Source organism: Phalacrocorax carbo, chromosome 2, assembly GCF_963921805.1.
Source record: "Phalacrocorax carbo chromosome 2, bPhaCar2.1, whole genome shotgun sequence".
In the NCBI taxonomy this organism is placed as follows: domain Eukaryota; kingdom Metazoa; phylum Chordata; class Aves; order Suliformes; family Phalacrocoracidae; genus Phalacrocorax; species Phalacrocorax carbo.
Genome location: NC_087514.1, coordinates 45,442,331 through 45,467,324, shown reverse-complemented (window position 1 = coordinate 45,467,324; position 24,994 = coordinate 45,442,331). Strand labels below are relative to the sequence as shown.

Sequence of the window (24,994 nt, the reverse complement as noted above, 5' to 3'; positions counted from 1 at the left end):
GCAAATGAAAGAAAAAGAAGGTTAAGTCCAAATTCAACATTTTCCTGTGGGTCTTTCAGGTTGGAGTGTAAAACTCATGTGCAGGAATGGACTTGCTGTCATTTGGATTGGAAAATATTGGTATCTGGTTGGAAGAGGCTCTGCATGACAAGTTGAACACATCCCTGTGTATCTGGGTTGCATTCCAATTTTTGACAATTTAAGTGCTTTTCACTTAGGCTACCAACACCTCCACAGAATGAGTAGCTGGACCATTTAAAAAACATCCTTTATGTGGTTCTGACACATATTCCTACCTCTTGTACTCATTGCCATACCACCTTATACCTCTGATTCCATTTCCCTTTTAACTATTATGCTTGGGATTATAAAGCAGTAACAGGCATATATCCAAATACTCAGACATCAGTCTCAGTTCAAATAAGCATCCAGTAGTGTAGAAATTAATCTGAAGTGAGCTATGTACATATTTAAGGCAGTTCCTGCAACCCATTCTCCTTACTGGCATTGGATTCATGATGGTAGGAATAAACATCAGGGCTTAAAACTAAATTGTGGAGGTTTAATTTATTTTAGGACATACGACCCAAAGCAGAAACTAAAAATCCAGTCCACCTTGCACAGAAAATGTGTTCAGGTATTTTTTTTCTTCCTCTCTTCCACTGGTTTATGGACTAAACTATGCTGGGATATCTGTTGAAGTCTTTCTGCTGATGTGAAACTAGAAGAAGCAAAGCTAACCAAATTGGTTTATTAATGTATGGCAAAAGGAATAGATAAAACAGCATAAACCAAAACGTATAGTCTTGTCCTGAAAACTAATGAAAAGTATTTAAAGTTGCCTGAAATACTGAATAAGTCTCCTCAAGAGCAAAACACAGGAAAAGTTTTAGAACTATTTCTTTCTTATCATAAATGACAAGAAAAACAACGAATAGGGAAAATGTAAAAAAAACCCCAAGAATCCGCACTAGAAAACCTGAAAGTTGCCTTATTTAGACCAGATAAAATAAAAAATATTTATGTTGGAAGTCTTCTAGGAAATTTACTTGGAAATGAATAGGTAACTTTAAAGATGTTTCTCATACAGTATTAATTTTGGTTTAAGTTTGGTCAAGACTCTGCTGCTAGCATAAATATAAAAACTGTAGTTTTCGTGTCTGTCTCCTCTGAAATTAATTCTTAAATATTTCTGAAGGCCACATATATTGCACCAAGCTGTTTATAATATGTAAGCCTTTCTAAATTCCTTTTAGGAAAGTTATTAGGGCCAGATCTTAAGCACAACTAATATGGACAATGGGCTGTAAGTCAGGGTATAATGGAAAAAAAAAAAATTTAAACGGCCTTTTTTCCCTGCCTTGTTGATAATAATGATCTGAGTGTGACCATATTCTTGTGTAGAAGCAGTCTGCCTTGAGGGCTCTGCCAACCTATACTGCGCTCTGGTAGTGATCTGAAGCAGAAAGTTCAACACAGACTGGTGTGGCAAAGCAGAAGGATAAGTTTTCAGCCCCTCTTGTAGTTATATTAGTTCAGGAACAGTAAGCAGTTTCTAAACTCCTGCCAAGGACATCAGCCTTTGCTACATCAATGTTCATGTCTAACTCAGCTTAAAAGGGAGTAAGTAGAATGAGGTGACAGAGGCAGTACTGTGCAGGTGCAACATTCACTGTCTGTCACTCTAGGTACCGCTACCTTCCTTCATCGCTGCTTTTGCCTGAGGTCGCTGACTCCTCTCCCATATGGAAACTCATTCTTTCACCACTGTATATTGCTTCCATATTCATTCCTTAGCCTATCTCACCCTCTTCATAAACATGTGCAACTTCAAACACTCGGTTTTCTTACCCTTTTTACAGAGGTGCCAAAATCTATAGATAGGATGAAGAAAGTAGGATGGTATAAACGTAAGCAGGGCAATGATCCTGGCAATTTTGGCTCAAACATGCAGTGAAGGTGTATTGGCATAACAAACTCTTATCAGCTGAACTATGCTTCCCTGTCCATGTCCGCAATAAGGTGATGCAGTTTATCATACATCTGAGCAGAAGGGGATGCCTTGCATGACCTCACACTGACAGTTACAGTAGCTTGGCTGATGTGCCGTATGCTGTTTTATTGCTGTAGGTCAGGGGAAGGGCAGAGCCCTCGGCCAGTTAAATGTAGAAAGCTTGAAAGGAAAATTTTAGCACACCCTGTCATGAAATCTCTTAAAAATTAGTAGTGGGAACAAAAGCTAACATCAGCCACAACCCCACACCCCCACACCTCATCCACACACATATGCACATCATCTAAGCTCTTCAAATGTCAGAGATGGCTGGGGTATAGGCTAGACAGATGATCTTTCTCAAACCAGAATTATTTTACTGGGGCCACATGGGTGAAAAATGTTGATGTGTGCAGTAATTTACATGAAAGCATATATACAGGACGTCTTCCCTAAGTTCCAGCTCTGGATAAGGATGCAGGAGCTCATATCTTTATTTGATTCAGTTTACTGGATGCTTTGAAGGGGGCAGGGGAGAGAAGAAAAAAGAAATTTCAGCAGACAAAAATGAATCATAATGAAATAATTAAATTCCAGTCTTCATTCTCAAGGACTTCTCTTGAGCTTATCTAATGAAACTGAACTAAATTCTTCTTCTTTACATGGTTGTTAATGCTGCTTCCAGGTAGGAGAGGGAAGGAGGTAGTATAATTGAAGATTTAATTTTGAACTGTATCATAAACCAGCTTTCATAAAGCCCAGCCACAGTAAAGTGGTTCATTACATTTTAGAGTGTTTGATGTAAATAAGATCCCTGAGTGTGTGCGATCAATCTTTCCAAGGGCCAAAATATTTTGCTGTTCCCAAGCTTCATTTCCTTGCTCAGACTGAATAAGCTCAGCCCACATGCATTTAGAAACCAACTTGAATTTTAATTTTATTCTAATGGCTAATTGTGTCTGCTATGGTTATGAGCCTCTAATTCCCACAAAGAAGCCCCTCAGCTTTTCCAGAAAGACTCTTTGTAGATTTTGTAGGGTTATTGACCAAATCAGAAATGTGCAATCAAGCAAGGCTGAGTTACTATAACCAGTGTATCAGAGGCAGAAATTATTCTATTACCAGTTAACCAGGGAGGAGGAAAGGCATGTTTGCAAAGTTTTCTGTGGGAGAAAGGCATTTTATAAGTGGTAGATGTTTGTAGACTAGCCCCTTTTATTTGACCATAGTTATTTACAGATTGATTTGTTCAACTTCTAATGTCACTTACTGCTTACCTCGCAACTCCATGGAAAAAGAAGTCATCTTAGTCTGTAAAGCAGAAGTTGTAAGGAGAGGACCAGGGGAATTCAACTACTATACATTCTCTTTATTTTAATATTGTAACATTTTATGTATGGTATAAGAGGGAAGTTTTCAGTGATACTGAAAACCTAACTCCATTCGTGATCCATTTATTTGATTTGTATGTCCATGTCAATCAGTTTCTACCTCATCCTCTTTAACAAAAAAGACACTTAAATATTAGAACAAGGCTGTATGATGTCTTCCGACCACAACTTCCACCGACCTCAGTGTGAGTTCGGTGCATGGAACTCTTCATTTTTTCTTCTTCTTACTTAGTTTAAAAAGAATGAAAATGTCAGAGCCACATTCAAAGTTATGGCTGTTATACACATTTGCTACTTCTGTCCAAGGGAAAACAATTTCCAAACGTTGAGTGCTGAGCATGGAGCAAAAGTGATGGAACAGTTTGTCAGTGAAGAACATTATATAGAGGTATTTAAAGGTTGTACTCAACCTTTCCACCTCTTTTAAAGCCTCTTGAGAGCAATTTAAACCTTTCTTCTGCCAGTGACCTACTGTCAGTTCCATATTTGTGTTTGTTCTCTCCATGCTATGGATGTAAGGAATCTGCACATTATGGGGAGATCTTCCGTATCCTCTTTTAAACTCTTGTCTGAGACAGAGCCCTCGGATTCAGCCAGGTCAACCCTGGCAGTTAAAGTTCACAGTAAGACTTTTGTTTCCTTGATCTCCTGTCAAGCCAACTTTTTCCATACAGTGGATTGAAATCTGACCTGAATGAAAACAATGGAAGTTTTATTATTGACACTGATGAGTCCAAGGTTTTTCTATATGAATTTTCTTCTGAGATACATATGTGCATACATGCATATCAGTATCTATGCCAATAGTTATAGGTATCTAATACTGGTAAACTACATGTTGTGAGGCTGAATTTTTAGATTGTTTGTAAGCAAATTTCTGATACCAAAAATGCTCTACCAACATGACTTTTGCCAGTTTATGAAGTGTTATAAAGAGTGTTACTTTCAACACAGCCTTCAGGGAAAAACAGTTAAATACTGCAGGTGCTTACAGGTACAGACTTTTTGACTGCTCAAACCTCTTATGTATAATGCCCAAAAAGGTAGCACTAATAGGTGCTACCACAAAGACACTGTTAAATTGTTGGAGAGTCACTTATTGTGTACTGAAGAATCCTACAGAATTCCTGATCTCTAACCATAAATGTAAAACACAGAAGTGGAGCAAGGAGTAAGTTACTAGGAGGAGTTGCATTCTTTGTTCTCTTTTCTCTGATTCTTCAGCATCCTCATCTGAAAAGGAGCGTAAAAGCATAAGTCAGTGTTGTGCTTACAGATCAGGAAAAGCCACGCAGGTTCATGTAGGCTGTCACTGCTCACATATGAATAGTTTGGAGGTGTTATTGCATGTATTTCTGTTTCAAAATTCATGTAATGTATGGAACATCAGCTTTTATTTCGTGTCCAAGTGAGGTGTCATCATTTAATACAAAGATGGAAAGTAAGAGCACAGCTGCTCAGGAGCAATTTGTAAAGAGTTTCACAGATTCATCATGGGCAGAACAGAACCTTATTATTGCAAAATCTGCCTTCTCTAGTTGCTACTTTAACCATTGTTCTCTTGTAGTCTGAGCACAGTAAATAAATACGGTAATCACTGGTAATAGTTTTGGATATTTGTTGCGGTATTTATGGTAACTATACCTGTCTCTCAGCTATTCTGTTTCAAAATACTGCTTCTAGCAATGCAAAGTGCTAACTGAGAAAACTTTTTTTCTTTATTCCTTCCTTTGAAGACAAAGACAGGGATTTGTTTGCTGCAGGATGGTAACCAGGAGCCTTTCAAAGTGCGACTGCACTTAGCCAAAGATATTTTGATGATTCAGGAGCAGGATGTGATCTGTGTGTCTGGTGAGCCTTTCTATTCTGGTGTAAGTAGTTTTTATTTTTTCTTTAAGCTGTACTTTATACAAAGAAAAAATACTCTGTGTGTATGTGTGTGCATGCACACGCATGCATATGTATGCATTTATTCCCACAGTTTGATATTTCATTTTATACTGTTAACACTAAGTGTATTTTAATATCTCATCTTTTGAGAGTAAATCTTAGCAATACTCATCTAAGGAGCATCAATAAGATAATGAATAAGCTACATGCATGACTACAGTATTGTTTCTCTCCACTCAACCCCCGAATATTGGAATAGTATCACTCAATGTGACAGGAATGACACAAGCAGTGATTTTTGCAGTGAACACAGATACCTCACTGTACTTACATATCTGAGTATTGTCTGTGGAGCTGATAAGACAGTTGATGGGTAACTGTTATGGCAGGGCTTTGCTGGTAGAGGAATTACCTGCTATCCTCTGTTGCTTTGGTTGCTTCATATGGTAGACCACACCAGACTTCAAGCGTGCTGCCAGTCCATGCTGTGAGGATCACTAGTTTTACCAGCACATCATGTTAATAAAGATGGACTTACAGCTGAAACAGTGTAACGGTGTGATTCATGTGTTACTGTTTTAACGTGATGTGTCAGATTTCTTATTTAACCATGATACTGAATTTTGTGGATAGGAAGCTGAGCTTTGCAGAGAGTTATTTGGAAGATCTGTAAAATGCTATATAGAATAATATTGTAGGTTTTGGAACTATTGTAATGCTAAGTTTTTATTTAATTGTAGAAGATAGCTAAAAAAATAACAGAAACCACTTGTTATTAATTTTGTAGACACTTTTATAGATACTGTAATTATATTTTGTAGAGATATTTTTAAGATTCATGGAAAAGTATCATAAGCATTCTGCTCTCCCTTTGAGCTAAATAAAATTATCATAAGATTTCACATTAAATCTTGTGAAGCATAGTAGTGTAATATCTGTTTATGCAAATGTTACGTGACTGCTATTATGTCTGTCTGTTTTATTAATTAATTGCTGCTGTTGCCACATCCCTGTATCTCTAAATACAAGTATAATAAAAAAATACAAAGCAGAAAACAGAAGTAAATTGGTAGAATGTTAGCGGTGCTAACAGCGTGGAAGACCAATGGAACATGTATAGGAGAATCCATCTCACTGTTGTGAACATCTCGAACTGAATGGTTCTGAGTTTTTCTCTGAAACAAGAGGAACACACTGCCTACACTGTCTCCGTACAGGCTGGGTTTATTTGCATGACAAATCTGGCATTAGCTTTTGACAGTTTCATGCTGTACAAATACAATTTACTAATACAAGTCTGTGTGCTTTATATGGAATAGACATGCTACTTTTACCAATCAGATTCTACTATTCCATAATATATGACATGTAGCTGCCTGGATAGAAAGAAATTATGAGTTCAAGCTCAGGCTACAGTTGTTCAATTAGCAACACACACTGTGGCACCATTACTCCACTAACCCCATTCTGGCATTATTTATTAGAAGATTTTATCACTCAAAAATACGACTTTCATTACTGTGCTGTAGCATCTATTACTTCACTGAACTTGTTATTTAAATGTCTTCATGAAATGCTTTTCTTTTTTTCCTTCCCATTTCACAGCAAGGCTTTCTTTTAACAGTTTTGCCCTCTTTAGCTTTGCAACAGCATTGTAGAAAATAGCGGCTGATTTGCTTCACCAATTGCACTTCCCTATCTTATCTGCATATTGAATGCATAACTCCTTGACTGAAATTAGTGTGGTGGTGGGGAGTTTCTTTTCTCTTGGAAGTGTCATTGTTAGGCTGGTGGCTTTTGGGCACTTTACCCTGATTTCCTCTGGGATTAAGACTAGCTCTTGTATCAGTAGGTTCATTCCAACTAAGGATAACTGGCATTTCACAGACAGTTAAATATCCTTTTGTCACAGGTCATTTAAATCATCTGGAATCATGTGCTTTGACTGTATAGCATGATCAGACAAGTCCCACAGGCTTCCTTTTTTTTGCATTTTTTCTTATTAGATTTCTTTTTTGTTTCTTTTATTTTCTAAAATGCCTCACAGAATAAACTCTACAGAATAAAAATAAAATTTGTAACTGAGGAACAATAGTGTTGTTAAATTTTACAGACAAGTAGCCACAGTAAAAGGTTTTTAAAATCTGTTTTAATATTATTCATATAATTTAATTATAAGGTTTTACTTAATCACTTCTGCACTGCTAAGGAACGAAAGGCTATTACCATGTTTCTAGTTCAGAACAGTATCTCTTCTGTTTGTTGGGTCTGAATCAATTTGCATGCTTCTCTGTGTGGGGCAGACTTTTAACAGGCACTTAACGTTCCGGCGGTATCCTGATCTGCATCCTGCAGAATAATCTAAATGAAATCAATGGCTCCTTAGGAATGAGGTGCTGCTTAGTGTGAGTACATGGGATAAGGACCTAGTTCTTAATTTAGTACACTTCCTTTTTGGTGGAAAGCAGTTCTAGTTTCTCAAAACTAAAGAGGTGCAAAGGAACCTTGTTTCTTCTTTCATTGTATACAGATTGGAGTAAGAAACTAAAACGCATAAAAGATCATAAGCAATACAAACAGCGTTAAACACTAAAAAAGAAAGCATCTGTTTCTTTAGTAGGCTGAACAAAATGATAGTGTTAGTGAGGGTCCTGCAGCAATTGTACCTGTAGGAATTCCATAAAGCCTCAAAGATTGTTCAAAAAATCGTGATTAGATCTAAATTTGAGCATCAGTTGCATCAATAAGTATTACAGAGATTTCTCTCTGTGTGCAACAAGAAAGACTTGCTTTCCAAGAGATAGAAACATAGTGGGTTCTGCATTATGCTGCTAGTGGATATCTGATGTCAATTTGACTCCGGTGTGAATGTCCAAAAGTGAGATGAGAACACTTCTGTGAAACTCAAAGTCTAGAAGGCAGTGTCTTTACTAATCCAAATTAAATCCTTCCTTATAGAGAGACATTATAGTATGGGAAGTGTATGCCTGAGTTGGAGTAGCTTGCGTCTGAAGATATCCATGAGTCTCTGTGGGAAAATTGGAAGATAAGACCTGTGACTGTTAGGTCAGGAACAGTTTTTTCTCCCCTAAAGTACTGGACCCTCAGAAAATACTTTTTCTTAATTGTGGTATTGCTAACAGACAGGTTTCTTATAATTATAATTGTCATAAATCTCCATGACAGTTTATTGTGGTAAAGAACAGTTAAGATTTTTACTCTTTTTATCTGAAAAAGAAATGCCCTGAAAACAGCTGAATTAAACCATGTAGGAACTTCATCAATATTGATGGCAAAAGTATAGAAGAAGATCTTTATTTTATATTTCCTTTTAAACATAGTTCTTGAATTACATGAAATTATACTCACAGAAATTTGCTGTATGGTGTTCCAGGTGACAATGTGCAATAAGGCAACTCCCAGTCTTTTTAGATGTATACGTCAATAGCCTGGACTAACAAGTTGTTGTTGTTTAGCCCCAGTCAGCAACTAAGCACCACACAGCTTCTTGCTCACTGCCCCCACCCCAGTGGGATGGGGGAGAGAAATAGAAGAGCAAAAGCAAGAAGACTCATGGGTTACGATAAGAACAGTTTAATAATTAAAATAAAATAATAATGGTAATGTTAATAATAATAATTATGATAATAATAATGATAATATAATTGAAAAGAAAATAATGAGAGAAATGAAATCTGGTGAAATAGAGAAAAAAAAAACACCCCAAAACCCACAAATTCTGCAACCGCTCACCACCTGCTGACCAACGCCACTAGTCCCTGAGCTGCAATCACTGCTCCCTCCGGCCAGACCCCCCCCCAGTTAATACACTGGGCATGACGTCACATGATATGGAATATCCCTTTCGCCAGTTTGAATCCGCTCTCTTAGCTGTGCCCCCTCCCCTCCCGGCTTCTTGGGCACCCAGCAGAGCATGGGAAGCTGGAAGAGTCCTTGACTAGTACAAGCACTACTTAGTGACAACTAAAACAGTGTGTTATCAACACTATTTTCATACTAAGTCCAAAACACAGCACTATACCAGCTGCAGTGAATAATATTAACTCTACCCCAGCTAAATCCATGACACAAGGATAGCCTAATACTGACCTTGCTCAAAATTGTGATGGGAGGGGAGTGATAAGGCATGCCTGATCTAAAATATGACTCTTCAGTAGATTTATTCCTAGGAAAATATTTAATCTTAGCAATCCCAGAGTCAAAATTTTTATTTTAGATTTAATACTCACGATTTCTATCACCTTTGATTAACACCTGAAATTAAAGTAAAAGGACTATTGGATTTTATCCTGAAAAGTAGTTTATTGGTCTAGGGAACGATATTTTTCTTCTTTTAATAGAATTTATTTCATGGCTAGCCATACTCAGAAGTTTTTCTAATAGAGTGTATCTGCATGTGAGATCCATAGACCAAGGATATGACAATGTACCATCTGACAAGATGGATGATTTGAATTAGCTACTGTTTTTCTAAAAGACTGAAAATAAACTGTGAGCAGCTGGCAAATTTCTAAGTTCATCTACCAGGACAGTTTGCATTTTTATGTAATTTTCTTAAAAGTTCTGTTAAAGAATCATAGATTTTCCAAAATAGTGCTAACTCACCTGGTGATAGCATACAGATGATCTTCATTTCTTTCGAGTAATGTAATTCTATGCTGCTGTGTAGGTATGTGTTATGTAATTAAACATTAATATTTTTTTTTAGCATTTTTAAAAATTAAGGATCTTTTTGGGAGATCGAAGTGAAGATCATTCATAATTTCAATACCAACAAAAAGTGAAAGCACATTTATGTGAATTTATAGAGCAGCAGCTCTCAGAGTAGTATGGCATTTGTCCAAAGATTTAAATGAGGTTGATACACATGTATCTGAAAGTAACCTATGGACTGTAATTGGGTTTTTGATAGAGAAAAAACTTCATCAATAAACACCTTTTCCAAGGTCAGAAGGCAACATTGATTTAAATTGTTGAACTGTAGCCAGAGCTGATTTCTGCATTATTAATCACACTATCATTCTCCTTTCTCTTGTAAAGATAAGAACATATTATATCTCTCTTTTAAAGTTGTCCTTTTGCTATTGTAAGATCAACTGTGTTGAAAGATTTGTAATCCTGTACAAAGCCCATATAATATTAAAAAAAAATAAACTGCATTAGAGATAGTTTTTCAACTTATAAACTTTGCACAGTAGAATGTTTTTCTTGATTTTTTTAAATTTAAATGATAAAGGTATTATTAATTTTTAAGTATAAATTTAAATTCAGAACTTATCACTTAACTGTGACTTGCCTGAGCAGTCAGCTGAAGTTATTACCTTTCCCTTGCTTGCACATTTTAGAGTTTTGGAGAGTGAATTTTATATCTATTACATTGGATGATTCTCTTTTGAGAGTTTCAAATTTTCTTTCCATATATTTTGGTGTAGGTAAAACAAGTTAAATCAAGATCAGGAATATTAATGAGTAGAAAAATAAATGAAGAAGAAAGTGAAAAGCTTAAAATAGTAAACATATGGGTATGATTTATTTTCTGTATTGTATTTATTTCTGTATTTATTGACTATTTTGATTCTGGTGTGTGAATGAATAGTATGAATGGTGCCAAAGTGGAAGTCCCTGTCCTGAAGAGAACTGCAAATATGTGAACAGATAGGTCACCTTTCAAGCACCTCCTGTTTTTGTTATCTTCACAAAGCTAACAGTAAGAATGGTGACTTTTTTTTTATTATGTTGGTATCTGTCAGCTATTCAGTGGAGTGAATCCATTTTTTCACAGAAGTCGTCAAATATCTATCAGATGGTGGTAACTTTTTTTTTCCCTGCCAATCTGGACAGCTTTTAAGTGACAACCTAGGACTGACAGATGTAAATATGACTATTTAGGGACAACCTAAGTGAACTTATTTTTTTTGCAGCTACTTAAAAATAGAAAGCGTAGCAATCTACTAAGGTTCAAACACAGGACTGTCATTTATAATGTCAAATTTAAAAGAGCAGAATAACTTTTTCTTATTGGAAGAATATTTTTCCCCCCACAAAAAAAGAAAAATACTGCAAACCAGAAAACACTTGAAGAAGCCAAAGCGTTGATCAATGGCAGTGTATGGTGTGAGGCTGTAGTTGGAAAGTAGAGGTATCACAGAACTACAGAGTGTTCATTACCACATCTAGTGGGAATTCAGATCCATACTGAGTTTGGGTTTGTGGTTTCTTCTCTTATTTCTATACTAAGAAATGCAGTACTTTTGAAATAAATAAACCCTAGGAGCAGAATTTTTATAAGTAGATATTTAGGTGAATGTTTCTGCTTTTAGGCATATGCTGTAGGACTGGGAACATTTTGAAGGGAGAACAAGCGAAGGGTTGAGTGCTCTTTCTCGTTCCAGTCAATGCTAACAGTCTGCACAACACAGCTGCATTTACCGTCCTCGGTCTCCAGCACAGCTGCAGAGGAAGGGGGAATTCCAACTGACCAGGCTTTCTCCTTCCATCCCTTACTGCCGACCTTCTCCAGTTGCACAAAGAACTGAAATGAGACAAGCTTCAAATGTCACACGATGGAAGTTGTTAGCAGATGAGCAAGTCTGCTGGCAAACCATGTTAACAATATTAACTCAAATTGGAAATGTGACTGACCTGTGTCCTGTGTCCTTTACACTCAGAATGAGTGTAAAGTTTGACTGCTCATGTCAATTAATGCCACTGTTGAAGAAATGCCAGTAAGAAAGAGAAAAGCATTACCAAAAAGAGGATATGAAAGCTCCCTTCTGGATAATGTATGAAATAATTAAAAAACAAAAGTTCTTACAACATTTTCTTATTTCAAAGTGGGATTACTAATACTTGATAAACTACATGACAGCATGGCCTTGAAGATAGTATGGCATCAAATGTTGTCAGGTTGTCAAGTTGCTGCCAAAGTACTGATTATATCTTCATATTTCATTATTACATTTTTTAAAATTATATTCTAACATTTTTCTCTTTTTTCCCCTACATTTTTCCATGTCACTGTGCTACTGTAGATTCCTCTCCATGGCTATTCCTCTTTTCCCACCTACTGTTTTGTTCTGCACCCATTCAGCTTTTCTCCATGTTCTTCTGTATGTATAGTACCTTGGTGTCTGTTCTGCCCACCGTGAAAAGAGAGGTCTTGTTTTGTGTCTGAACCTAGACAAATTAATTCTTCATACCTCTACTCTTGTAAGATGACTAACCAGACACATCAGTGTCCCAAACTGAAAATGTAATATTTATATCCTAGTAAAAAGGTTGAGTAATGGAATATTGAAGGTTCACATGCTGTTAACTCAGTTTCATGAAGAGTTTTGAAGTTTCTTCATTGTTTTGTCCACCTGTTACCTGACTGCTTTCATAGAGACAGATTATTTGATCACATTAGATTACTGTTTTATGTTATACAGAATAAATAATTTGAAAGTATTACTAATTAATCATGATTGTTAAGAGTAGTTGAGCAATTTTAAACTTTCTTTTGCATCACGTATCAGTCAGTATGAAATATTTGAATCCTTACTGTGCCTTAAGAATTAAATGCTAAAAATAATATTAACTCTTGACTAAATGTGAATAGGTAATGATTACATAGGATTTTGTGTTTTCCTTCCTGACTATTTACTGTTGCTCTGTGCTCACATTGTCATTCTTCAATTCTAATCTCATTTAAGCTGACATTCGTGATCTCAAGAAAAGCATATGAATTTTAAGGAGAAATTTTAATACCTCTTTAATGAAAGCCTAAAAGCCCTTGCTTCTGTTTCACTGCATAGCTCTGAGGAAGAATTTTTTTTGGCAAAACTCTTAGCTCTCCTTTCCAGTGAATGAACATATGTGTGGATGAGGAATTTTCTGAGTTAGAAGCATGGAAAATGCTGACAGCTTGGCAGCAGCTTTGAGTTTTTCAGTAAAATGATAACTCCTTTTGTTCTGTTCTAGGAAGCAGCTTCTAAAATACTGCTCTGAATCTTGCATTTAAAGATCCTAGGAGCTTTAACTTTCCGTCTCTTTGGTGTAATGTAGATAACAAATGTGATAACAGAATTACAAGCTCACAGGACATGCTACATAGTTTTGTTATTGAACTAAGTTGCTTTTCATCAGAATCAAGTTTTATTTTGTAAACTTGGAGATGAGGTTGCTTTTGGAATTTGCAAAACCATTGTAAATTAAATCATAGAATACTACCCTGTGCAAATAGAGGGGAAAGCAAAACTAAGTAAAATGTTAGTAGACAATTCTACAGCTGACACAGCTTTTTAGTTAGGTTTTATTTTAAGCAGATAGTTGGAATCAATAAGCAGCACTATCTTTAACCTGGAACAACATAAAAGGTCAATCAGGATACTTAGAGCACTTCTTTACTGGTACAAAACATGTTGCCTTTCAGAGCTGTCACCATATTTTATTAATGAATAGTTGTAAAGCATTTTAAGAACTTAAAGATATTAGACCAGTGAAAAGCATTTAATTATTGTTATTGTTCATTTGAAATGCTAATTACAGGCATCAGAACAAAATAATTAGCTTCAGTTTGCTGGTCAAACTTCTTTATGGCATTAATAATTACATTAAAATATTATATTACATTACAATATAGTACTTTTCAGGCAAGATTTATTCAGGTCACTTTGGTTGAGGATAGCACTGAACATGAAGCTTGGTTTGGTTTTTTAGTGAGTCACATACAAAAAGGACATGTAAGTCATGCAAGTCACAAAGGAAAACTTACTCAGATAAGTTTTCTGGCAAAACATTTCAAAGCTGGTATCTACCATCACAATACTTATTCAAGTTACTTTGCAACTCTAAAGGGAGGGATTCATCCTTCCAAAGCTGAATTTGATATCCTGACTGTATACTCAATGGAGGCCACAGGTGATGAAGATGATTATCACCCAACTTGAGCACCTATTTTAACTCACCTGGATTTAATGTATTTATATTTCTTTACTGATTAGGCTTTACTGTGGCCAGATGAGTCCTATCATTTTTCTTCTAAACTTCTGGGTAGAAAAAGAGGAGCTGATTAGAGCTGGAGCCTGATCCTAAGCCAAAATTCTGGTGTACGAAATGTGTGATGCTCCTGACAGTTCTAGAAAAGCTTTTTCATTATGCTCTTTATGTGAGGCTTGTAGTGGTAGACTAGGGGATTATTGGTGGTTTACCAATGAAATACAGAACTCGTATGTAATTCTGATTTGTATTTTTGAAAATTGTTAATTGATTATATGTTTGTAATTGTTAGTTATCATGCTGAGAAGAATATGTAAGTCTTTATACTTAAGATACACCAAAATAACACTTTATTGTAAGATTGGGAAGCGTGTTGAGTTAGCCTAGATTAAACACAATGCAATGCTTTCATTATAAGTAACACATCACTTGAATGGATCTAGTTTGCAGTATGTTTTTAAAGTTCAATTCAGTTAGTAAGAGTCCAGACCTGAAATGTTTAACATCTACTCTCACTGGAGATAGAAAAGAATCTAGAAAAAATACCATTAAATTCTCTGATAGATTATGTTGTGCTGGAAAATTATAGTTGCTTGGAATTTTTCCATTACTTTTGCTTACTTTTATACAGTTTTGTCTATTTAGTAATCTGCTATGCTAACAAAGTATTTGTGAAGCATGCATTTCTTTCTCTTAAAAAGTAATGCTGAACACTGGTGTAAAATGTTTCTAGTTTTATGTCAGACAGCACTGGTAAAGTCACAAAAGACCCCACATCAGGTGTTTTTAGGTCTGGCTTGACTCTGCCTTCACTTGAATGAAAACCAGAAAGAATATTTTATTGACTCTTTTACATGGGCATTTGTGTCTGTTGTGCTATAAGGAAAAAAAACCAACAAGGATAGAAATATTCTGCAGGACAGCTTTCTGTTATGCTTTTTAAAAGCATAGCTCCAGCTTAGAATATATTCGGATGCCACTATTTCAACTTTACAGTGACTACTGACATATCATGAACTACAAATTTTAATGAATAGTTATGTTTTTCACTGAGTACGCTACTTCATTTGAAATTTAATTTTACAGTGTGATATTCTTTATTCCATTCATGGTTAATGTGATACTATGAAGCCAGTTTATTAAAAGGTTGCTATTTTTCAACATCTGCTTAGGTAACACAAGTATTTTCTATTTGATTTGACCATGTATAACAAAAATACTAGAATGTATTGACTAGAATGTCCAAGTCAAGCTTCTGTTCTTAACTAGATGTTCAACACAAGCTGGAGCTGGAAATGAGGTGGAGTTAACAGGAAAAATACAGCTGCCAGGGGAGCCACAGCTCAGTGTTTCATGTTTATTTCTGTAAACCCAGCTTAGACCACACATCAGACTCTGGCCTATATTGATTTATCCTGAATATATTGTCTGCAGCATTATCTGCGGCTGAAACCTGGCAGACATAAAGTTTTCTAAGTACAGTTTGTGGCCTGAAGTTTCCCAGTTTCTGGGAATTTTATTATGAAAGTTCCTTCCTATAACGTGTGAGTTGAAACCCAAGAAGTCTCTTCTGGTCCCTCCGAACAGTGCAGAAGCACATGAATGAAACAGGATACCCATATATTCCTCTATTGCCATGCTACCCATTAATTTGTGGGTTACAAACATAAGGGTTGTTTTTTTTTTCATGCATTTCAAATGTAAAAAAAAAAAAAAAAGAATGAAAAGTTTGGCCATTTACAACAAAATTGCATACCTCTTTCTTGGATTAAACATTTACAAGCATTAGCCTAAATAAAAAAATTGAAAGTCTCATTTCAGGCAATCCATTTTGTCTTGCCATCCAAAATATTAAACTAGTTTATGCTTGCTCTTTCTGCAGTTACACAATTCATATTTGTCACAAATATGAAAAAGAAAGAAGGCAACAGGATATTCCCCCAAATTCAGCAATACCAGTTTTCCAAAACTCTTATGTGGTAGCCCTAAATCCTTTTTTTTTTTTTTTTTTCCTTTCTTTTTATGAAGTAAGGAGGAAATAATAACTCTGGATATTTTATCCTCTCTGTCACTGGTATGTTTCTGATGAGAGAAATATTCAAATCTGACTGACACTGGCAATCTATGTATGCTGATTGTGCTGAAATTTGTGAGCATATATAGATAAAATATATATGCAGACTTATGCTATGCAATATATATGATGTAATTAGTATAAAATCTAGACCACATGTAGAGGGCATTAAAAAATCTGTATATTCCATATATTTGTTTCTGGATGTATGGTATGTCTGCTAGTAAGATTTTTTACAGCTAACCAAATTAACTAGTTCTAAATTATCTTTGGGAATGAAGTCAATGAGACAGACTAGAAAAAAGAAGTCCTTTTTGTAAATGTTCATACCTAAGACAGATATGAGCCTACAGCTTTTACAGAACAAATTTTAGGTCGACCAATAAAAGGAAAAAAATGGGCTGCTTTATGTATTTCCTGTCTGTAATAACACCCTTTAAATCATTGGTTATTATTTTTAAACTACAGCTCTGAGGTCAACAGTTGCTGTGTTTGAATTAGTTTTTTAATTTGGATTAGGACTGTGCTTTGAAATTAATTTCTGGATCATGTGCAGTTATCATGCTTTGGTTCACATCACTGAGTGGTCTTGGAGTACACAAGCTGTATTTCTTTAGGATGAAAGTAAATTGGAAAATGTGCTCCAGGAGTGCAGTTGTAGTGCATGTAGTGCTCAGTCTGCATACGGGACCAGTTTAGGAGCAGTCAAGGTTCAGACCTCTGAGATGCATGTGTTGTGCGCTAACTGTCAAACTCTACAGTTCTATCCTTATTGCACTGCAGTGCTTGTTAGTATGGTATGAATTGAACAAATGATTTCTTGTCTGAGACAGGGCTCTGCTTTTCCTCCAGACTTTGTCTTTTATCTCTGCAGCATGCGTTTCATGGGATTTTTGCATTCAGGAGCTCACAAGTTTATTAAAAAAAGAAAAATCGATGTAGGATGGAAGCACAGAAACAACTCACCAAAGTGTGAATGTAGATGTTATGGCAGAAAACATTAAATCTAACAGAACTTGATTTTTTATTTTGTTTTTCCCCAGGAAAGAACAGTAACAATTAGAAGACAGACTGTAGGAGGATTTGGATTAAGTATAAAGGTAGGATAATTTTTTTGTTGTGTTCTTCCACGTCTCTGTATATAGTTAATGTTACTTTTCTTAAGGACAAAGTGTATCTTAGAGGACTAGAAACGATGTTAGACACCAGCACCTGCACTGCGCTATGATATGGAAGGCAATAGAAAGATCATTCCTTTAAGACTCCAGCTGAGCAACTCTGTAATAAGATTTGATGTGACAGTTGAAAAATGTTTGCAACTGCACAGACTGTATTTTGTTTAACAGCACTCTAATTTAAGTGTTTATTAATGAATACTAAATTACAGTGGCAGGCACATAGAACAGCCAGTAAGTTTATCATCAACTGTCCTACAAAGAATATCACATTAATTCACTGCAATTCATTAGGAGGACACAAAGTGTTATTGTTTTCTCATATTGTTTTTTTTTTCTGTAGAACAAGCAAAGGCAGCAATTTATCACGTTACCATATTTTTGCTTTCTTCAGTAAGAGTTAAGTACATATATAGGTGTAGGTGATCCTTTTTGAGTGAGGGAGGGATGAGGAGAGGGAGGAAAGGTTAATAATTTTTTGTCATCATAATCTATGATTTTGAAAACCTTACCTTAGCTTTGAATCTCAGTGTAGGCAACAGAACATTAATTTTATGTTCTAAAAACAAGCACTCCTTAGTCTCAAGATAGCAATGGGAAAAGCCAAGTGTACTTCACATGAATGCAAAAAGGCTTAAATTATGCATATAAAGTGAAAGTATAGACTTTCCTGTGAACATCTGCTAGTACTGACCTTATAAGAAGTGACTCAGAAAAGGGATTAATGTGCATTTGTGTTGTCATTGATAAGAATATTGCTGAATAGAAATCCTAGTTCTTAAAATATGTCTGGGTGCACTTGCTGTTATCTTGTTGACCCACTAAAGACCTCTCTTCAAGGAAAACTAATTGCTATTTTGTGGCTAAAGTTTCTCATGAGTTTAGTCAACAGCACACAAGTTTTCCTCCAATATCATTATAAGCTACAGGTCACTGAATAATGATGAAGTAACGTGTGTCAGTGTAAAATCAAGTATATGGGTGAATGTGCAATGGCCTTTCTTAAATTAGCGGAGCAAGATAATCCTAAATTTTTAGAGCAAGATATCCATTGTTTTGAAGAAAATTCTTGGACCTTGCAAAAGTTTTTAAAAATGCCAAAACATATTGTGAATTCAGCCTAGAAGGGATTTTTTTTTTGTGTAGTAAGATCCTGTTTCAATAGAAAAAAATAACATTAAAAACTAGCAACTCTATTAGAAACAAATGTAATAAAATTTACAAATAATGGCTTTAAATTAAATTATTTTATTTAAATATTTTTATGGGTTTATTTTAGTGCATAGCTATTTTGATAAAAATTAATCTACATAATGGAAAGGTGAAGCTACATAAATTCAGGTATGCACAGGTGATTCCTTTTTAAGTTTTGGAATAACTAAAAATCAGATGATGGAATCCCTTCAACAGATGTCATTAAGTAGAAAAAAGATCTCTTTCAACAAAGGAAACTCAAACGTACTTGGATGGTGTAGATTACATGATGAAAATGGTGAGTAGCATTCTGTCATCTGGGATAGTCTGTTGACATGTATCAAGCAGTATGAATTATTTTTAAAAATTATTTGTTTTTAAAAATCAATGAACATGGGACCTCTTCTGCTAGATCCCTTTATTAGTAATCCTACATTCTTAGAAAGATTGACAAGCGATTGGATAGGTAACACAATCTAAAATAAATAATTAATCAATATAATCTGCTATTATAATTTTAAGCTAGTAGTAAGAAACAACCTAGAATTGTAATTTAAAGTAATTTTTTTTGTAGTTTGGCAGGCAAACTTTATGGCTTACTGAAATGGACTTTCTAGGTATGCTGTGAAGTGTCAATGTCAGTTCAAAATATTCTGAAAAGTGCCAGTTTTCTGTTTCAAAATGTACTATTCAATCATTGTATGCTTCCTCTTGCAGGTCAGTAACAGTTTGCTGCTTTGTTTTATTTTGGAAGATTCCTGGACTTTAATAAAGGACTTACATTTATGATTAGTTTAAATACAAAAGTAATTATTTTGTAATAGTGCCTTAGAGTAGAGGTCTACAGATCACACTGTAGGAGTGAGGAGGACTGAGGCCTTTCCTCCTTGTTCTGTAACTCTGTCCTCCCACAGGCCATGTACTACAGTAGTTCCTGTTGTCTTGCTACTCTCAAGATTATTTAAAGACGGGGGTTATCTGAGGTCTTACTTACTGGCAGTGGTGTATATCAGAGCATGCAATTTATCTGAGGTACGAGTTAGAGCAGTACAGTGATTAATAACCCTCACTTTAAATTATTTGCTGGTTCTCTGATATGAATTTGTCTAGTTTGGGCACTCAGCTCTAAGGCATTATCATACCTTTTTTCTGCTAACTTAAACACCCATTTATTATCAGAAATCTCACATGGTCAAGTCACCTGTTAGCTTTCTCTTGAGTAAACTTTGGAAGTGTCTTATCCCACCTTAAGTATTCTGGACCCTTGAATTCCGCCCGCCCCCCCCCCCCCCCCCCCCCCCGAAAAGCAGGAGGTCAAAATGTTAATAATTCCAAAATGAAACTGTCTAGTTATCTTTTAGTCACTTGTCTATGAGGGGAACTCTTTTCTGGTGTGCTCCAACTATATTTGTAAAAATCAGAGCTTCGGCTAACTGCTTAAAAAACCAGCTTGTGAGATTGATTTTTACACAAGATCTGAACTTAAGCCCTTTAAAAAATTGCTTTGAATCCACCTTTGAAGGCTTGAAAGAACAAAAAAAAATGTTTTGTGTTTTGCTGACTTCATTTTCTGAAGTTAATGGTAGAAGTGTGATTGAATTTGGTGCAGAACTGATCTGTTTTACACTGTTCAGAAGGAATTATTTTCTAATTTCTGAAGCATCTTTAGAACCTTCAGTAAAAAACTTGTGTGTGTGAAGGAATAGCCATGAAGTTAGATGTAGAAATTGATGTGTAGTGTAGTATTTCAGTCATTTTTCACATCTCTGACAACTTTAAGACGCAGAGATTTGACACAAGAAGCTGCTAAGTGTATAACTTCTGAAAGAACATAATGTTTCTCCATGATTGGAGTGTAGTGTTCTTGTGGAAATAGGCAATAAAATTGATAGTTCATTAAATAAATTAAGGTTTGCAGCTACAGTCTGACTCCTGGCTTACCAGGACCCTGCACAGTGCCATTTTCCTGCCTCTGTTTGGAACATTCTTTTTTACATGATGAACAGCATCGCAGATCTGCTGAGATTTGGTTTGACTTTTCAAAGTATGACTTGATCAAAAAATCTCCAAAGCAAGCATGTGCACCTGTCCTGCTCACGCTTATGTACTTAGATGATTCTCTTCCTCTTCATTTGTTCTGTGATAATTTTTTATTAATACATTTTCTCTGAGTTTCAAATTGAAACAAACAAAAAAAAAGATAGAAAGCTTGAACTAATATGTGAATCATCTAGCTTTTAGCTTAAAAATTTATCTTTTCATCTTTAAAGGCTTGTGTACTTGCAGAAGTTGGTGTTGAATGCAATTTGGAAGTGGCATTTTGGTTCCAGCTACGGTATTCTATCGAAAATAAAATTTTAAAAGTGCCAATTAACATTAGCACATAACTGTGCATATTGTTTAATTGCTAGCATGATTCCTGGCACAGTTTTGGCTTACAAAAACTAGTATTCTGTGAACACAGGTGAGAGCTTTATATAGACTGCTTTCAATAGGTAACATGTATAATGTCACCCATTTTCAGTTAGGAAGATAGTTTTTCCTCATAGACATGGGCCATATTGTTCCACTAGACCTTAAAGCTGAAACAAAATGCCACTTTTGTTAGTGGAATAAATTTTGCATTTTAGTAGGAAATAAAAATGTTCCTTACAATGTATAACTCTGAGGGTGCTGAAGTCTAACAGTTGGTCTAATTTTTTAGAGTCTCTCTGCTTAGAAAAACAAAACAGTAATTTTCTTATTGAACTTGGAACCAAACACAAAACCAGCATTTATCAAGAAAAGTTACTAGTTTCAGTTGCCCTATTTTTTGTATGACTAAAACTTAAAAAAAACCCCTCAGATAAGAAAAAATCTTTAGAACCGTATCATGTGACATTTTGAAAGAAGGTGTGGGTGACCTTGTACTAGTAATGACCGACATCCAGGACAGCAAGCTTCAAACAGTTGCCAGTGATTAGAGCTTCGTCTGCCTCTTCTAGCAGAACGACCTCTGCAGGTGGGCAGCTACCTTTATTCCAGGCTCATCCTTGCCTGCTTAATGTAAAATTACAAAGAAAATTTACATTACAAAAATCGGTGTTAGAGTCTGGTAGAGTTCTGAGCCAGCCGTCAAGACTTCAACACCAGTACTTGACATATTTTTGTTCTCTCCTCTGGTCTGAGGTTATAACTACGTGTCCTCACTAGAGGGAGGGAAAATTTTAAACAATGGAAAAGTGGCCTCTGTCCCCAGAGGTTCCTTCAGTAGGGTATCTCCTGAGCCTATAAAACCAGAATTTAGACACATGTACACTTTTTCTCCTACAGCACAGAGAATTGGGTATGGAGGATGCAGGATGCAAGGCTGCAGCGTCAATCTGAAGTAGTATTCAACAAGATGCTTTAGAATATATGCAGCTTTTATTTAGCTTGCTGCAAAGTGCTAACGATGACTGGATATGGATAGGCAGTCAACTATTTTCTCTTTCCCATTTTGAATTTTTATTTCTTAGAATAGCAAGCAATACCTCTTATGACTAACTTAAAAGGAATACTTCATACTGGCCAGACTGCGATGCTGTGAAAGGAGATAATTTTCTTCTGTAGGACATTAATGAATGCTTCTTCAAATCTGCAGGGTAAATAGGTTTAGGTAGCTATAGTGAGTCAGAGAGGAATAATCATGTGTGCATTGCAGACTGGCTTAGTAACAACAGTAATTTCCCTCTTTACGGGAGAGCTGAGTCTAAGCAGGGAGGGAGGCCATTTTACTGAGAAAAAAAAAGGACTTATGTTAGCTTTAAACCCTACACTCCTTTGCTGAGCTTCAAATGTCCTGGATAGTGCAATCTCTGTGTAACATTGGAGGCTTAGGAAGGGAACTGGCACAATTATTTTTCTGTTTGTTTGAAAATTTTGGAAGAAAATAAATATACATGCGACTAAGGAGAAATCTGGAGGGTGTAGGCTAAGTCTTACAAATCTAATGAGCTTGAACTGAAGCCAACTTTTACTGTTGCTGTTTCTCTGGTGAAAACATTGAAAGATATTCAACAACTTATAATGCTCCAATTTATCTAGTCTGAATACATCTCTAAGCCTGACTGAAATGAAGGTAGCCACATGGTGTTTACAGAGTGAATACTCAGTCCACGCTGAAATGTCAATATCTGTGTTTTTCAACGCTCATCTCATGCAATTCCAATACAACTTTTCTTGTAGACATATAACTTTTGTAGTATTACTGAGATCCCTATTGACTCCGTGGTTTTAGGACCATTTGCACTGATAACCAGTAGCAGAAGGAGCCTTAATCAGGTTTAAAATGCTACTGTTTCACAGGAAACTCATGTTTATTCCATGACAGAAAGAGCTGTAGAGTGCAGGAGTCTGATCAGTTTCAAACTGGTTTTTGCATGAAGAAGGGATTTATACTGTTCCTTAGACCATCAAAATATCCATGTCAGTCCTTTCCACACCTCGACACTGGATGCCTGGACCCAAGAAAGCCATTGTTTCCAAAGAAAAATGTGGAAGAGTAAGCAAACCCTTAACCAGGATTCCTAGGCAAAATAAGTGTGTGGCAGACTGTAATTTCTGATTATCTCAATTTGTACAGGTTACATTCAGGCTTACACTTTGATGCTCTCTACAGAGGAAAAAATATTTGTAACTCTGTGTATACTTGCCTTTTTCTTCCTTTGAGTTTCCTCTTTATTTAAGGTTTCTTTTTCATACTTTATTCTTAAGCACCATGAACGTTTCCAGTCCCAACAGGATAAACTGAATGAAGCAAGAGCATTGAATTGCTGTTGAACTGTTGAATTACCATCCAGCTTTCCTTTATTTCCCCCCATTTATTGAACACCTACTGTTCCATTTCTTAATGTTTCTTTTTCTGTTCCTTGTTACTTATCCCACTGCTTGCTCGCTCTTTGTGCTTGTGTGACAGAGACGGAAACAAATAAAGGCTGCTTTTGAGATGAAAAGTCCAAACTTGCTTTGCTTGGGCTTTTGTTTACCTGTTTCTTTCTTGCCAGCATGAAAAATCAGTGGTCACAGCATGGCTGCCATTGTAGTGTGATGGCCATTTTGCTTTTGCAGGACATGATTTCGTACATGAAGCTCTCTAGAATTCACAGAAACTGATGTCCTTTTCCTTCAAGTCTTGTAGAGTTTTGAACAACGTTCAGTTCACTTCTGAGCCGATGATGGCAACTGAGAACTTCTATATGAGAGGCAATAAGGAATGACTCCAAATCAAGTATTTATTAAAAAAAAAAAAAAAAAAAAAGAGGAAATGCAGAATCAGAGTTATTTTCTCAGTCTTAGAGAAAGGGTAAAATATAATTTTAAGCAAAAAGATATTTCTGGTGACTGATGAGATTGCCATTTATTCTGTTTTCAGGGTGGAGCAGAACATAATATTCCAGTGGTCATTTCTAAGATTTCCAAAGAACAAAGAGGTGGGTGTCAGATTAGTACACTGTATTTTGACATGCTCCTTAAAGCAAGGTGCATTAAGTCTTGAGATTCTGCAGGAAGTTTAAATTGTATTGGTGTACCTTTTCTCTCTCCATGTCATTGTGATCTCCCCCTTCTTCAGAACTGTTCTCTGAAAAAGTACAGAATTCATATTTGGAATATTTTGTAAATAGTCTTCAATATGATTTTTAAAAAAGAAGTTCTTATAAGGCATTATTTTTAAGGAGAGAAATAGGAAGGTATTTAGAGAATGAAAATGTTTAACAAATTTAACAGAAGTTAATGATTTTGTGGCTTTTATTTCCAAATGGTTCTTGCCAGGAAGCTGTAGCAGATAAAATGTTTGGCCGTTAAAGTGTGGTAACACAAGAAGAGAATGCACATCTTTTTATACTGCTTAATAGGGTAGTACTCAGATAGGGGTGGGTAATGGCAGAATCTTGATAAAACCTCTATGTTATTTCAGCATTAGATGCTGTGCTGTGTAAGCCTTTGCAGCAAGACATACATAGCAAAACTGGTACTGCATAAGGTCTTAACCATACTTATTTTTAATGCAAGCAGAGCTGGTGCTGAATCTCTGTATTGTTTTTAACTGGCAATGTTCTGAAGTGATTGAAATTATAGAATATGTGCTAGGAAGATGGATAATGGTTAAGCAGCTTATGATGAGAAATGAAGGTTGTGAATCAGTACTAGTATGTTGTATTTAATATCTCTGTTATGTTTGTGTATATTTGTGTACATTTGTGTAAGGTCAGAATCGTAAACTTGGAAGCATTTTGCTCCATCTGTAATGCAGTAAATC

The 24,994-nt window shown here is 35.7% G+C and overlaps 1 protein-coding gene across 3 annotated transcripts in view; it reads left to right on the top strand.

The window, feature by feature from the left end:
• Positions 1-24,994, top strand: part of SNTG1 (syntrophin gamma 1) — a 351,074-nt gene that overhangs the window by 194,023 nt on the left and 132,057 nt on the right. For all 3 annotated transcript variants that reach the window (XM_064442735.1, XM_064442736.1, XM_064442737.1), the window contains 3 exons: positions 5,121-5,255; positions 17,392-17,448; positions 24,110-24,167. In XM_064442735.1, coding sequence (XP_064298805.1) covers positions 5,121-5,255; positions 17,392-17,448; positions 24,110-24,167 — 250 coding nt within the window. The remainder of the gene's footprint in view (positions 1-5,120; positions 5,256-17,391; positions 17,449-24,109; positions 24,168-24,994) is intronic.